Below are 16,989 nucleotides of genomic sequence, written 5' to 3' on the forward strand. Positions count from 1 at the left end.
CCACTGATGTTATGATGTGGACCCACAGAAGAATGTATTATTTATAATAGTGTAAGTGTTACTAAACATAGTACTTTGTTCCCTTTAACAAAAAATATTTCATAGGTGTGATTAAACCAACACAATATAAGCCGGTTCCCGATGAAGAACCTAATTCAACAGATGTGGATGAAACTTTGGAACGAGTAAAGAGCAATGACCCCGACCTTGAAGAAGTTAATCTCAACAATATTAGGGTACCTAATCATGTATTGCAATGGTTTGCACACATTTTTATAGTTCACAAAAGTACTGTCATTGTCCTTTCAGCTTTGATTTTATGTAGTCAAGTCATACAGCAGACTTTTTCAGATTAGCATGAAAATGATTCAACAAATGTGTGTGTGCACCCCACGTGGGCAGCGAAGTGTTTATGGATCCATGTGGGATTTAGTGTAAAACTAATGACGTTATATATTGTTTCTCTTCAGTGGATGGGAGAGAACTGGCTTTGGTGTGTTTTGCCATTGAGACAAAAGCAATATCTGTAAGGCTAAAGCACATTCAGATTCTTCAGTAATTCCTTTTTGTTCTTTTATAGTTTTTTTCTACTTGAATTTACTTTTCTCTTTTGAAATTCTCCAAATTCTTTGTTCTAGCAATTTGGGAACTAAAACAATTTTGGACAAAGAGCATTCTATTTCATTTTGCGCATCTTGGCATCAATATATTAGTCTTTGCTTCAATAATATTCCGTGTATACCACGATTTGGAGTGTTAAAATGAGGACTTAGGAAGCATTTACATTTTGTACAGATAATTAAAGATGTCAAATTGTGCTCATCACTTTTTTTACTTCCTTCACTCTAATTCACTTTTTCGTCACTTTTTTTTCGTTCAGCCTAGGTTAAAAAGTCCACGAAGCTTGACAAAGCTGTGCTCTGAAAAATGATTCAGTATGTCACAACACACTTTTCTTTGCAGTCTTATATAGTCCCATGTGAATCAGATTATGAAGACATCTCAATGTGATTGTGGGCATTCTGATAAGAATTCTGAAACTAAATCAGTATTAACCCACTAACGATGGTTACAACTAAGTGTGCTCAGGGTGCTAACGTTCGGGTTGGCTGGTATTGTAAGCTGATGTAAGAAGGGCGCCAGGGACTTTATTTGACAGACAGGTTACTTTACCTGACAAAACAGACTTCATACATTCTTCTTCCCTGGGAATTCAGATAGTTCTCCAGGGAGGTACAGTACACACGGCTTTGTCACCGTCCCTTACTCTGGGTTATGGAGAACATACAATTTCTGACACCAGTGAACTTGAGGCATTTCCAGGTACCGTCCTGGACTCTTTGTAAGATTGTACTTCTATCGAGGTTCCCACCTACCTGTCATCCTTACAATTCCCTACCAGTCCATACTATGGCAACCTGGTGTGCATAGGCTTAGATTTGGCATTAGAGCAACTCTGTGTGACACTCCCCTGCATCAATGATCTAGGGATCCTTTACTTGAAGTGTCATGCACATTTTCTCTCCAAGAAGATTGCATCCTTCGGCATCTTGACTATTCATGTGGCCCTTCCTAGATAAGGGACACTCTTCCCTAACGTCAAAATAACAAAAGGTGACCATACCTCTATACATAGAGTTGTACATATAAGACATACCATTAACATCATACTCCTCACGTAGTGAGACTCCCCTCCTCTGGTGGAGTGCCTGGGATCTGGTAGCTTCTATAGCCTTTTATAACACTGCATGATGCCCCTGTAACTGGGCAAGATACAGACATCCTAAGGCCGAGCTCACACTTCCTGCTTCCTGCTTCCATGCACACCTCCGCCGCGCGCTCCTGCACCAGTGATCTTTGATCATCCCCAGTAGACGCGGGCGAGGGCCGAGGAGGGGGTGAGCGGGCGGGGGGGAGGCGAACGGCGAGCGGGGGCGCAGAGTGGCTTTGTGTGTGTGTGCGCTGAGAGGGGTTTTAAAAGACAACCGCGACTTTTATCGATTTCTTACATTTTTTTGGGAGACAGATTAGGTTGCTTAACTGTACTGGGGCACAGCATTCTTTTTCCAGAGCTACCCATTGTCTTTTTGCTGGGTTTGAGTGCCATTGGACAATTTGGCAGAGTTGTGCTGCCTTATAATAAGCCATCAAGCAAGGTACCGATAACCCCCCTTTTATCACTGGCTTTGTTAATATGCCTTTTGCAATTCGTGGGCTTTTTTTGTTCCAAATAAATCGAATAATATGCGCCTGCAGTACGAGGACCTCAGACTGAATAAGCGGTATTGGGAGGGCTTGAAACAGGTACAGCATCCTAGGAAGAAGGTTCATTTTTATGCTAGTGATCCTGCCAAACCAAGAGATGCCATAACCCGCCCATACCCTGAGATCCTCCTTCAGCTTCCGCATTAACTTGGGGAAATTAGCTTTGTATAGAGCTTTGCGCAATTAAGAACTCGCTGGCGGTCTGGGAGTCTACTAAGTTTAAAGCTAATCTGACCACTAAACATTCGTTGATGACCCCTCTTGTAGGGAATCCGGATTTTGCTCCAGGGCTGTTGGGTAACAGATTTCTAAAATGGACGCAAGCAGGATACAAAAGATTGAAAGACCTGGAAGGAAATTTATCAAGACATTTGAAACGATTAAAGAGGAGAAAAAGTTGCCAGATTCTGAATTTTTTAGATTCCTCCAGGTCCGGGCATTTTACAACAAAACCCCAATTCGACCAGCGTGCACCATTTTTGAACAGCTGTGTTCTAGAGAAACGGACACCCGGGGACTTACATCTAGGATGTACAGGGAGGTGATCTGTCCTGAGACAACAGAGACCCCCCGACTGAAATATATGTGACAATGGGAGACGGACTTAGGGGAGATTTTAGAGGACGAGGACTGGGACCATATATTGCAAGCGGCCGCTAAAAGCTCAATATGTGCTACCCTGAAGGAGAACGCATATAAAGTCCTTATGCGGTGGTACTGTACCCCACTAAAACTTGCTAAATTTGTCAGGGGGATATTCCCCGCTCTGCCCAAAACAGTGTGGGGAAGTCGCTGACCTAAAACACATGCTGTGGTCCTGCCCGAAAGTGGTCCCGATTTGGGAAACCATTAGAGAATGGTTACAGCGGATACTCGAGTTGGAGGGCCCCCTGGACCCGTGGCTGTTCCTAGTGGGCAGACGGGTCTAGGGTGTGTCCAGGACGACACACAAACTGGTGGCACATTTCGCAACCGCCACAAGGTGCGAGATCGCAGCATTGTGGAAACAGCCGGATTTACCAACCTTACCTAAAATCAGGAACAGAATTTGGCATGTCTGCCAGATGGAGCAGTTGACTAGCTGGGTCAACGACTCTGGCTCAAAATTTCTAAAAGTATGGGCCCCTTGGTTAGCCCAAGTAGACATCCCGGGGATAGCCTCCGACACTATCCTGCATTAATAATATTAGGTGCGTTCTCCTTCAGCATAAGCAGACCTACAGCTGACATAGTAACAGGCAGAGTAGGGCGCAGCGATCAGCTAGAAAGAGCAAACTAGGTTGCAGACGCAGGAGAGGGTCCCTCCCCCACATGGAAGAAAATCTCGTGCCCCGCCCCCTCCCCCCTGCCTGCCCGCACAGGTACCCCACATGTGTCTCGTCCCGGTCGGGTAAATTAGGTGTTGTCGTATCCTGTCCGTCAATGTCGTCCGTCTTGTATGTCTGTCAGTTTGTATAACTGTTAAGCTTGTAGCAACGCATTTGGTTACCCATCAATGTACGCTATTGGGAGGTGATGTAATGCATGCAATGTAAAACCAAATAAAGACTAAAGTTATAAAAAAAAAAAAAGACAACCGCGACTGTAGCAGCGTCGACACCACACTTTGCAGCCAATGGTAGTTTCAATACAGACCCCTTACCAATGGCCGCCAGGAGTCTGTCACGAACACACGTCGTGTTGCGCGCTGTTTGCGCGCTGTGTGAGCGGCCCTTACAATAGCCTATTAGAATTTGTATACATGTCATGTGACTATTCTCGCAGGTTCTTGAACTAAGGAGTGGCCAGCCACCTAACATGAGTTAGATTGACAACATAGAATTAGTTACATTTAGCTGGGGCCTTTCTTATACATTAACCTGTTAATTCCATATTAACCCCTTCAGTGAACAATAGTAATCACACTAGTGGGGTTAGGACCACTCGGACAAGGGTCTGGTGGTTCGCGGCCGCGTGCCCCGCCGGCTGCAGCAGCGCGCACGGCCGCGGGCCACCAGCTTTTTTCCTCCAGTCTGAAGGTCCCCACTGGCTCCTTCAGACATGGCTGACTGCGTGCTGTGACGCGTCAGCCAGCCGATGCTGCAAGCTTCTTGTGATCAGAAGCGCTGAAACGTCACGTGGTGCAGCAGTCACCCAATGAGGAGGGAAAGGAGGCGGCTACGGGGAAGGAGGCGGCCACCCTGTCTGTGCAGCCGTGCATAGCGCCGCCCCCCCCCCCTCCTCTGGTGCCCGTTTCGCAGGCTGCCCCTGCTCCGGGAGGGGGAAAAGGAGGGGGGCTCCGGGAGGGGGGGGAGAGGGACCGACAGGGGGGAGAGGGACCGACAGGTTGGGGGGTGGGGGAACAGCATGAGAGCCTCCCATTCAAACCACGCCCCCCCCCCCTCCCCGCTCAAGCCACGCCCCCAGCTCCCGCTCCCTACAGACAGCAGGGAGCGGTCAATTGCAGGGGCTGAGGGCTGCTGTGGAGCGGAGGGGCTGGAGCGCTGTGCTGGGGGGCTGTGTGATGGTCCCGCCCCCTCACATCATGGCCGCCCCCCCACCCATTTTGGCCCCGCTCCCGGCTCCCTACAGACTGCATATCGCGGTCTCTGCCTGTCAGCGCACCGCCTGTCTGCAGTGCGGGCGCGCTCACTGAGGGAGCGGGGCCTTAGCCTAAGAGATAATGCAGACATGTCTGAGACATGAGAATGTGCTCACAAGTGGTGGGTTTTTTTATTCAAAAAGAAAAAAAACTTTCACCAATTACAGCAAAGAGTTGTGAGCTAAGTTTGCAGCTTCATTTGTTCTTCAACTCACTGTAACTGTTTTCTCCTTCTGTATTTCATTTCTAGAACATTCCTATACCAACTTTAAAATCTTATGCAGAAGCAATGAAAAATAACACCCACGTGAAAAAGCTAAGCATAGTAGGAACAAGAAGCAACAACCCTGTTGCATATGTAAGTAATGCTGTTTACTTAACCTTCAAAGCGCCCTAATGAAGTACCTCTCTCGTGCTTGATTTCTAGGGGGTTGTCAGACTGACCGCCCCGGTCGCACGGGCAAAAAGGAAGTGGAGCTTCTCCACTTTCATTTGTGGCATATGAGCCTAGTTGTATCATGTGATTGCTCTTGGAGTGATCACATGACCTGAAAGTGGCAGGTCCAAGGGGGAGAGGGAGGGGAAGGGGAGGAAAGAGAGGGGGGGAGAGGGAGGATGGGGGGGGGGGAGAGGGAGGGGAGGGTGGGGGATAGAGAGGAGGGGAGAGGAAAGGCAGGGGGAGTAGAGAGAGGTGTGGGGGGAGATAGAGAGGGGGAAATAGGGATCTTGAGAGAGAGGGGGAATGAGAAGGAGAAACAGGGAGATTGGAAGAGAGGAGCCCACTGCCTATCTGCTGCCCTGGAGGATTGAGGGGGCCTCTTAGTAGCATCCTAAGGTGGGGGCCCGTAGAGCTGCCTGCTGGAGTGTGCCTTCTGAGCTGCTGTCAGCGGAACCTTCAGGGACAGCTTCCAGGAGGCCCCCTCTGGCAATACCTTCCAGGAGACTTCCTTTGCAGGGTTTACCGGCCTTTACTCACTGCACCCGGGACAGGAGTGCAGCTGTCCCTTGGTGTGTGTCTGCTCTGTTGTGTGTGTTTTCTGTTATTGTCCTGTGGGGGGACAATGACAGGGAGGGAGGGGGTGAGAATGACAGGGAGGGGGGGTGAGAAAGGATGAGGGGAAGAGGGGATAAGGGGAGGGAAGGTTAGAGGATGAGGGGATGGGAGGGTGAGAGAGGATGAGTGAAGGGTTGTGAGAGAATAAGAGGGATGGGAGAAAGGGGGTGAGATAGGGTGAGGGGTGGGGCGGTGAGAGAATTTGGGGGGTGCAACAATCTTGGAATTTGTGGGAGAGGAGTATTAAGATCAGTATTGCTCGCCATGCATCTGTGTGGCTGCAGGTATGTTAATTAGAAATTATCTGACCGTTACGTCATTTTTTCAAAATGTCACCCAAGTATGCACCAATTCATATTCTATTTCGTAAAAAAAACTTTTTTTCCCCAAAACTCGAATGTAAAAATCACGTTTACAGCTCTGGAGATTACCCTGTTCCCAAGATAATTACTGATGTAGATTCTGGGTTTAAAGATCCTTTCTGGGGAATCCATATGGCCACCAAACCTTGTGGGATCTGAGAGCCAAAAGGATGTGGCATAATCATCAGTTGCAGCTTTCTATCAGTCGACACAGAGGTCAATGGTGTTTCTTCAGTGAAGAGTAGTACCACCTTCACTGTAAGTATCTTGAGAATTGGGAGGTCCCAGGCACGGAAAATAGCAAGTTTCTACACCTGATCCCGGCACTAGCACGGTTTCAATTATGTCAAAAAGAAAAAAAATTCACGGGATTGCTGCTTTAATTCAAATGAGCTGTGTACACAGTCTAATAATCTGTTGCTTATTTCCTATTCAAGGCTGTAGCAGACATGCTGAAAGTTAATAGCACACTGAAGAGCTTAAATGTGGAATCCAATTTCATCAGTGGAACAGGCGTATTGGCTCTTATTGAATCTCTCCAATATAATAAGTCCCTGACAGAGCTAAAGATAGATAATCAGGTATGACAAGTTAATATAGAAGTCACCTTTGTACTTTGAAACATTTTCATTGTTTTATTTCTCTTTTATTAACTGTTTTGCGCTAAAGAAGCCAGCGGTGGTTTGGTTTTCTGTCTCCTCTCTCATCAATAGCGTAGCAAATAAGGGTGAGTAGCCGTGTTGGTCCTTTCTTCCATGTAGTAACAAAGGAGGGAGAGGGAGTAGGTGGTATGAAATGTTTTATTGGACCAACCTTTTATTTGTTGGTCCAATAAAAGGTATCATACAACCTACTCACTCTCCCTCCTTTGTTACTACATCAATAGGGTAAAAACTCATGACGCATTTGAACTAAAAAGTTTAAGTCCAGCATCAGTGTGACAAGATGTTGCATTCTCAGCTTATACAGTAGGTATAATTATGGTCTTATACAAAGTAGAGAGAAAGGGAGTCTCACACTTCTGTGAGTGGCACTTCTCAGTGTATACCAAACAGAGTAAATATATAATATCCTTATGCACAATAGCTGTCAGTGTAACCAGATGTCCCACGTAGCCACAATATACAGTATAACAGTGGTCAGGTTCCCCCAATAGCCCCTGGCGTGACGTAAGTCTTGTATGGGTGGGACCAGAATAGCAGAAATAACTCACTGTTTGGGCGAGGATATAGACACTGGCAGCGTCGGCGTGCTCCTACCAAGATGAGTAGCAGAAATTCAAATAAACAAAGTAGAGAGAAAGGGAGTCTCTTACCCCCTAGTGGCGCTTCTCAGTGTATATAATTATGGTCTTAAGTTATGTGCCACTAGCCGTACACACAGCACTATACAGCGCAGACGTCCTTTGTGTTACACACACACACAAACACAGTTGCTGTTACGGACCTGTTACATCACCACACAACCAGTCATTTGTGTAGAAATATATGAATTAATAGTATTCTGTATATATATATAGTATGAAATCTGTAGTCTAACATATTTTTTTTTTTTTTTTTACTTTTTAATAGAGTCAACCTTTAGGCAATAAAGTAGAAATGGAAATCGCAAGTATGTTGGAAAAAAATTCATCCCTTTTGAAATTTGGTTATCATTTTACACAGCAAGGACCCAGGCTCCGAGCATCAAATGCCATGATGAACAATAATGACCTTGGTAAGTTGAAAACAGAAGTAGCAGCGGGTTTTGTGAACTACAAATATTGAATTATGTCAGCTAGATTTTGTTAAATTTTAGCATTCGAGACCCCCAAACGGCTATTCAGTATGACAATAGGAGCCGTGCAGAACTCCCCAAGTAAGGACAGTCCACACAAATTATTTTTAAGTTCCTACACCACCTCTCATATATTTGCCCAAGATAAACTGCATTGAAATCTAATCATAATGACTTAGTACTAAAGCAAAATACCCTAACGTTAACCCACTACAATTATTTAAATAACATTGTAAGAGACGTGTGCAGAGGTACGCAATGGAGACCGTTTAAAGTGAAACTAAAATTAGGCTTTATTGCGCCTTTCCCTTTAACACAGCAAAACATTCAAAATAAGCCAAAGAAAACCCTACTCCGCTTTGGAGGATATCTACACGTAGTCCAGCCCTCTCTAACTGGGTGGTTAGCTAAGCTAATTACCAGCCAAATATATATATATATACACAGATATATAGCAGTCCCATAAGAAAGTCTTATCTTGTAGCTGAAGGGGAAGGCCTCTCTGCTAGCCTGGGTCCGCACCCTTGTGTGCTATAGCAATATCAGGATCCAGATTTAGAAATCTTGTCCCCTTTTCCTTGCTGTCAGCCTGCAGTTTCTTTGCAGCTCAAGACATCTGTTTATTCCCCAGGTCAGCCCAGTTGTGGACTAAGGAACTCTCTGGTCTGTCCTTCCTGGGTCAGCTCCAATAGTGAGCTCAGGAATTCTCCTGTTTCTGGGAACAGGCTTTTTCTAAAGTTCTAATCAGCCAGGTGGAGTCTGGCTGATTGCTGTGTGCAATTAACCAGCACACTGCTGGATTAGAGGCACGTTTCTTAACAGGGATAAGTCCCTGTTACATACCTCCCCTGTTTGTGGGAAGCTCAGGCTTACCACGGCCGAAGCCCATCCTTCCACTCTCATTCAAGATATCTCTGTGACTTGAATGAGAGTGGATGGAAGAAGAGAACCCTCAGTCTCGCTGGGATTGGAGCCCTTTTTCCAGTTTATTCGAGTCTCCTCCCGAAGGTGCTTGAGATCAGCACTCCTCAGTCGCTCGAGGATGACTTTTTCCAAGTATAGTCTTTTTACTGAGTGTATGGTCATGAGATTTCCCCTGCGTCGGGCGCTCCTCTTTTTGTAGGCAGACTGTATGGCGACAGTTGCAGAGCGTTTAAGAATAGCCCTTTGAGTTTTCCACTCTTGAAGCTGTCTTTCTGCACTTTTTCCACTCAATGGAGTTGCCAATTCAGCTTCTTTGGGATTGAGTTGAATTCCACATCCACTTCCAGAGAACATCCTATCTTTTCAGCTTCATCAGCTAAGGATTCTTCTGGTTTTGATTCTGCACGTATACCTTTGTTTGTTGCCTGTTGGGTGGCTGAAGGTTTAGCTAATGCTTGTTTAGGCGGTTCAAACTTTGCAACCTTGTTTTTCAGATGAGCAGTGTCCCCAGCTCTCACTGTACCCTTGTTTTCATGGGTTTTAGTTGCTGTGGGATACCGACGCTTGGGCAGGGTCAATACCTTTTCCTGTAGTACTGTAATCTCATCCGCGAGAGATCCCTGTTTCTTGAGTGCATCCTGCAATTCGCCTATCAGGGTCTTCATCTCCTCACTGTGCTTTCTCTGAGCTTGCTTCCACATCTCCATTATATTGTGAAGCACTGTGAATTTCTTCAATTGGGCCACAGCTGCTTGCCAACGTTTCTGGACCACCTTCTGCTCCCTCTTGTACCGAGTCACCTGGCCTCTAAGCTTGACGTTTAGCAATGCTCTAGTGATGCTAAACGTAGCTTTCAGTTTCTCATGCTGCTTTGCGGGGACACACTGGGTAATCAGATGTTCCTGCAGCACTTGTACTTTTTTAGCATTCTGCAGATTTTCTTCCTGCAGAGTTCGCTGCTTCACCTCGGCTTTCTGGAGGTGTGTACGCAGACCTTGCAGTTGGTTCTGCAGTCGGTGCTCTGCTTCAATCTTTCCATCTTCCAAAGTTTCTTTATTTTTTCAAGCTCGTGCATCTTTTCATTCTTTTTATTGACGTGGTCTTGTCAAATCAGAATTTTCTTCTTTCAGTCTTAAATGTTCTCTTTTTGCAGTCTCTGTAATATTCAGGGCCTCCTTGCAGTCCACCTTCCATTTACGCACTTCTGCTTCAGATTAGCAATCATTCTATCAGATTGACTCTGCTTTTCCACCATGGTGGCATTAGTAGTGTTTGCAGTAGCTAACTCAGTCTTGAGATCCTCCAATTCGGTCTTGGCCGCAGAGTAAATTGTGAGCACAGTCTTCTGTAGGTCAGCATTATTTTCTCTCTCCATTTCCAAGTCTTCACAGAGAAGATCACAGTTATGCCTGGCAGCTTCCAGTGCATCTTCAGGGTTTTTCAAGGGATCGTCACTCACTGGTTCCGGCTCCGCTTCCCTGGTATGATTGGTTGAGGGTTCTTTAATGTTAGCACCGGACAGACACTTCTTGGGTTACACGACTTCTGCCTTGGGCCCTCTGGTTATTCTGTCATCCGCGTGACGAATCCTCCATTTTCTCTAGGCTGCAGGGCATCTTGGACCCCCTTTTTCTCTGCGTGATCTGCGGACGTGTCTGTTCTTTCCACGGTAAGTGAAGAACCGCTTTTCTTTTTCCGCCTTTTTGTTTTGGACGACTCCGTCCCATCAGGGATACTGGGGTTTCCTTCTTTATTTGAACTTTTAGTAGTTACACTGTATCCGCCAGGCTTTTCTTGCAGTTGCGTTAGCTGGCGTAGATATTCAGTGATCTGCTGCTCCCGCTCTTGCGTCTGTCGATCATAGAGTGCGGTCTTTCGGTATGTACCGAGTTCAGGCACCCCCACCATTATTGCGGTGTTTTGTGTGTGTGACTCGGTTTGAGTGCCCTATAAGAGATGTCTTCCTCCTTATCGGACTGGAAGGGTCATTCTTCCATGGGGCAGGGTGCATTACATGAACGCCACATCTTGTCCTCCATTTTGGGGCTTACAGGTGTATTTTTCTTCCTGACCTCAGGAGGTGCTATTGCAGCTGTTGTCACTGTATTTGTTTGAACCCCAAATTGTGGTAGTCCTACAGGTGGGCACTTTCCTTGTAGAGTTCATAGTTCTCACAGGCGTCTCTGTAGACTTTTTCTTCTTCTTCTTTACTTTGGTATGTTTTACAACATCAGCAGTATTATGCACACATTCTTTCTCATCAGTGATTCTGGATGTGCACTTGCTAAGTAAAACTTCTGAACCTTCCTAGGGTCCACAGTGCACTGGTTGCTGCTGCAGTTCCTTGGCTCCTTGAAAAAAATAGTCCTCTGGCTTCTGCCTTATTCTGGGGCCACATAGGGGCCATCCTCATCGTCCGAATAAGGCCTGAAGGGACACTGCTCCGTGTGGCTGGGCTCTTTACACTAGGAACACATTTTCTTCCCCATTCCTGCAGAGTCTGTATTTGACTTCAGCTGGGCGGCCATTTTAAATTCCCAGGATTTTTTTTTTCTTTCACCAGTGGTGTGGTAGACTCTGGTCACTGCATCAGTCCCTTGTGTGGGTCACTGTCTGTTGCAGTCCGCCCAGTCCAACTGTGGCATTGTGGCTTTCTTCAGTGCAGTGTAGTTTTCCTGTCTGGAAGTGTAGCCCTTTAATTCTGGTCACTGCTGCATGTGATTCTTTGTTTTGTTGCTCAGACTGTTCCAGGAACTATGCAGGCAAAAGCACAAAAATTTTCACAGGCAGTCTCCGTTGCCCCTTTGAACTTCAAGGGCCACCTCTGACCCCATATGTAAGAGACGTGTGCAGAGGTACGCAATGGAGACCGTTTAAAGTGAAACTAAAATTAGGATTTATTGCGCCTGTCCTTTTAACACAACAAAACATTCAAAATAAGCCAAAAAAAAACCTACTCCGCTTTGGAGGATATCTACACATGTAGTCCTGCCCTCTATAACTGGGTGGTTAGCTAAGCTAATTACCAGCCCAAATTATATTTATATATATATATATATATATATATATATATATATATATATACATATACATATACACACACACACACACACGTGTAACAGTCCCATAAGAAAGTCTTATCTATATCTTGTAGCTGTAGGGAAAGGCCTCTCTGCTCTCCTGGGTCCGCACCCTTGTGTGCTATAGTAATATCAGGATCCAGGTTTAGAAATATTGTCCCCTTTTTCTTGCTGTCAACCTGCAGTTTCTTTGCAGCTCAAGACATCGGTTTGTTCCCCAGGTCAGCCCAGTTGTTAATTAGGGAACTCTCTGGTCTGTCCTTCCTGGGTCAGCTCCAATTGTGAGCTCAGGAATCATTCTCCTGTTTCTGGGAACAAGCTTTTTCTATAGTTCTAATCAGCCAGGTGGAGTCTGGCTGATTGCTGGTGTGCAATTAACCAGCACACTGCTGGATTAGAGGCATGTTTCTTAATGGGGATAAATCCCTGTTACAGACATATTGTCATTTTTACTGGCTGTTAGGCAGAAGACCTGTTTTTCATATCATTAGCACTAACATCACATATCAACTATTGGCCATCCAGGTTAACACTGGCTTTTAACCTGACGTTATTTAGTTAATAACTAAAGGTGGAGGTTCACACTCTCCAGAGCCTGATATATGGGGTTAGGGGGAGATGGAGAGTCCTATTTTCCTAGTGAGAGAAAGTTCTATTTTCTAGAGTCCCAAGTGCTATATATTAACACACACTACCCAAACACACCTCTATACAACATGTGGAGAGACCCCTGTGCGCAAAAAGGAGCACACCTGAAATACATGGGATATATACTAATTTAAGTCATTTGAATGTGCTTTGTATATCCAAATTAGCATATATCACAGATGTTCTCTCCTCTCCAGCAAACCCCATATTTCAGGCTTTGGAGAGAGCGAATGTCACCTATAGATCAGATTATTTAAAGCTAACGCAAGTTAGTGCTAAATTTACCTAACGTTAACCCTATGCTAATGAGTTAAACAATGGCTGTTGTTTTTGCATATAATTATCTTAGTGGATTTTAATTAAAGAAAATACCGCCCGTAGTTATTTTAGTTAATCTAACGTTATTTGCCCTGATTTCGCAGAGTTTAGTGCATCTGGGCCTAAGTGTCAAAGGGCCTTATTCAGGAAGCCTCGATAAGGCCCTTATCGAGCACTTATCGACCAAAATGGCTACTCGTATTCAGATAGCCTCGATAAGTGCTCAATAACGGCCTGTATCGATGCAAAATTTTATCGCTATCCGAAATTCACCGACTGAGCAGCGATCAGCCCCTTATCGACCATTTTCTGATGGTTGATAAACTCGCGCGATTCAGAGACCCGCGGGTCGGCTGTCGCGGCATATCGCAGCCCTAAATCCAATTCACCACAAAACTTTTGGTAAATTGGTGGGGAGATGCCTCGATGAGCTGCTATGTGTCGGAACTTAGAAAAAATCAGGCCCCTTTCCTGCCTCGGATTGATGCAGGGGGTCCCCGGACATAAAACCAACGTGGTTCAGCTCCGGAGACCCCCTGCACCTCTACACTATTAAAGAGATTTATATTTAAATAAATAATTTTCGGGCGACATTTCAGCTGGGAGAGGCGGCTCTCTCAGTGCAGCTCTCTCTGCAGCAGAAATGAATCGCTGGTTTAGGACTTTTCAGAGGCTCGAGGCTCTCACTGGCAGCAACTCGCCCGTTTTGGGCATTTTGCTATCACTGGTACAGCCTTTCTGAATACCGTGATAGCAACGCCCAAAAAACAGTCATTTTAAATTCCCTGGCGATTTTTTTATGAACCTTCTTTGAATAAGGCCCAAAGAGTTAATGCTGGGGATTAAAAAGGGTTGCATAACAGATGTAAAGTAAAGGTTGTGGTAGTAAACGATTATTGCTACAACACTCATTTAGCGAGAGTATCTACAACTTTGCGTCTCTGGGGCTACTTATCAAATCGCAGGGAGTAGAACAGCACAGAAATAATGCAATTGGCATTGTATTTATGTAACAACATTAGTAGCACAATGAAACAAAGCCTGCAAGAGTGGCACAAATATGATACTGAAGTCATGCAAAATGCAAAAATAGCAGAAAAGCACATGTAACTCCCCTTTACCTGAGATAAAGAATCCTCTACTGACAGCTTGGACTGTGTGAAAGGGTACATGGGGGTATGGTGTAATAGTACGTTTTTATTAATACACTTAGATTTCCACTTATTTAAAATAAAAATGAATTATGTTTAAAAAACAAAACAAACATGTCTTTCTGATTTTATACAATATATCTTGCATAAGAGAATGGACCATACAATGTCTTATATAATAGCACCCGTTAGGAAATATGGGAGTGGGTTTATTTACTAGAGCCTACCAGTTGCAAAACTGGGGCAAACCCAATACAAAAAACAGCACCATATTTATTTAAAAAAATTAATCCTATTGAAAGCAGTTGGCGTTTTCCCATTAATCTGGACAATTCTTTTGCCCCAGTTTTGCAGTCTTCACACTTTAGAAAATAATCCCCTATATGTTTAATCAAGGTGGTAACAGCATGTGACTTACTTTAACCATTATGAAATTACGAATTGATTGCACAGGATCCTTCTGACCTGCTTCTTGTTTGCAGCTCGTATACATAGATCTGATGGGCCGTGGCATAACTTTTCAGCTCTGGACCTGGAGGATGTATAAGTATAGATAGAATCTCTATACATTTCTCTTGGCATCACCTCATCATATCTGTGCCAAAGGCAGTGCTCTAGGCTGCCACCTTCTGGCTCTTCACAGCCTTTACCTATAATCTTGCTTTCTTTTTTTTTCCATTCATGGTTTTTTATTTCTCGGCATTTTCCCCCTTTGCTGTTTTTTTTCCTGCTTCAATTAATTGAAATGTTTTGGTCATGTATACACTTTACACCAGGACTCTTCAACCAGTTCTCCAAATGGGCCAGATCAGAAAACATTTAGGAGTAGAATGGCCACAAGCCTATTACAATTTAATTTTAGATACATTTAAAATGTGAACATAACATTCCAACATACTGTGAAAGTGGGTAAAATAATTAAAGTAAATAATTAGAGTTCAAAATGTCAAATGAGTTTTATTGCATTCGATTGCAAAAGGAGACTGCTACCAGTAGCTGTTCTGCCTTACAGTATAACCAAAAAAGCATATATTCTTATACAATTTTCTATTACATTTGTCCCTCTCCTAAGGGGTGGGCTTACTAAGTAGAGAAATACAGTTTTTTATACAATTAACCTAAAAACACTTGTGCAAGCTAAAAACTTATTTTATACAAGCTTTATACAGTCATTTCCTCTATACTGTATATTTTTGTCTCTGGGGAATGTGGTTTCCTGAGTAGACGGCAAACATCATCAAAACACCATCTAGTCTTATTGTCAATTTACTAGAGAACAGGGAAATAATTTTTATTTCAAAAGACATTTAGCAGTATTTTAGTGAAAATTAGTGGAGGCCGGTCTTCCAAGAGCAAAAAAACATTAAATTCTTGCACAAAGCATACTGCTGCGGCAGACTTTATTCTAACAAATCACCGGTTTTTACCTGGCTTGTTCCTGGAATGCGACGCTGTTCACCCAGAGCATGCCGCGTTCCCAGCCACGGGTCATGCTCGGCTGACGCGCGGTTGATGTGTTAATTGATAATGGTTCAGGATTTAATAGGCTGCAGTGCTTCGCGTGTCCGCCAGATGGCATAAATTCATGAATTGTAATGCAGTATATATATATATATATATTAACAACCCCTATAACCCCTAACATACTGTTCACATACAGTACTGTATATGCACATCAATGATACTACAGTATAGGCCGGCGGGGGCAAGATGTGTTTGCAGCAGAGAGACATCCGCTGCTCTCTGCGCAAACATCGACACATTAAAAATTATTTAAAATACATTTTTATTTATAGTGTAGATGTGCAGGGGGTCTCCGGAGCTGAACCGCGTTGGTTTCAGGTCCGGGGACCCCCTGCTTCCCGAGATACAGGCCCCTTTATGAGGTGCCGGTATCCCTCTGCATTTAAAGGTCCCAATCACGTGACCGCGGAATGTAAACAAAGCAGAGGGATACCGGCACCCCATAAAGGGGTCTGTATCTCAGGAAGCAGGGGGTCCCCGGACCTAAAACCAAAGCGGGTCAGCTCCGGAGACCCTCTGCACATCTACAGTATGAATAAAACACATATATAAATAAACACTCATTCCTTACCTTTGCAGCTATGTGCTATGGTAACGAAGCAGCATGAATGTATTTTTAATAATATTGTACAGTGAGCAGGGGGTTCCCTGAGCCACAAATCAAAATACAATATACTGTATGTATATATATATATATATATATATATATATATATATATATATATATACAGTGTTCGACAAATCACCCAAAAATCTACTCGCCCAACCAAAAAATCTACTCGCCACCTAGTCCCGCCCCCAACTCCGCCCCTAGTCCCACCCCCAACTCCGCCCCCAACCCCGCTTTAAAATAAAATATATAAATAAAATACATTTAATAAATTCCTAGTCAGAACAACATTCGTTTTTGACATAAATGTATTTATTGTATTACATTATACTACAATTAGTCATGTGTGTGTGTGTGTGTGTCAATGTCGGATTTAGAAATAAAAGCCAGATGTGAATGACTAGTTTCCTGAACCCCTTAACCAGTGTCTGGACGTCGGCGCTTCACAGAGAGAGACAGAGAGAGACAGACAGACAGACACCCACACACACACAGAGAGCGGCACACCCACACAGAGAGAAAGAGAGACACACAGAGAAAGAGACACACAGAGAAAGAGAGAGAATAAGAGACACACACAGTGAGAGAATGAGAGACAAAGAGAGAGTGCGACAGAGAGAGTGCGACAGAGAGAGGGAGAGGGTGACAGAGAGAGGGAGAGGGTGACAGAGAGAGGGTGACAGAGAGAGGGAGAGG

At 44.4% G+C, this 16,989-nt stretch overlaps 1 protein-coding gene across 1 annotated transcript in view; it reads left to right on the plus strand.

Annotated features, from left to right (window-relative positions):
• The window catches only part of TMOD1 (tropomodulin 1), an 85,396-nt gene that overhangs the window by 47,514 nt on the left and 20,893 nt on the right, over nucleotides 1–16,989 (plus strand). Inside the window, exons 3-7 of the mRNA XM_075603124.1 lie at nucleotides 106–236; nucleotides 5,097–5,204; nucleotides 6,700–6,843; nucleotides 7,834–7,978; nucleotides 14,642–14,700. Of these exons, the coding sequence (XP_075459239.1) occupies nucleotides 106–236; nucleotides 5,097–5,204; nucleotides 6,700–6,843; nucleotides 7,834–7,978; nucleotides 14,642–14,700 (587 nt within the window). The remainder of the gene's footprint in view (nucleotides 1–105; nucleotides 237–5,096; nucleotides 5,205–6,699; nucleotides 6,844–7,833; nucleotides 7,979–14,641; nucleotides 14,701–16,989) is intronic.

The sequence above is a fragment of the Ascaphus truei genome, chromosome 1, assembly GCF_040206685.1.
Source record: "Ascaphus truei isolate aAscTru1 chromosome 1, aAscTru1.hap1, whole genome shotgun sequence".
Lineage (NCBI taxonomy): Eukaryota > Metazoa > Chordata > Amphibia > Anura > Ascaphidae > Ascaphus > Ascaphus truei.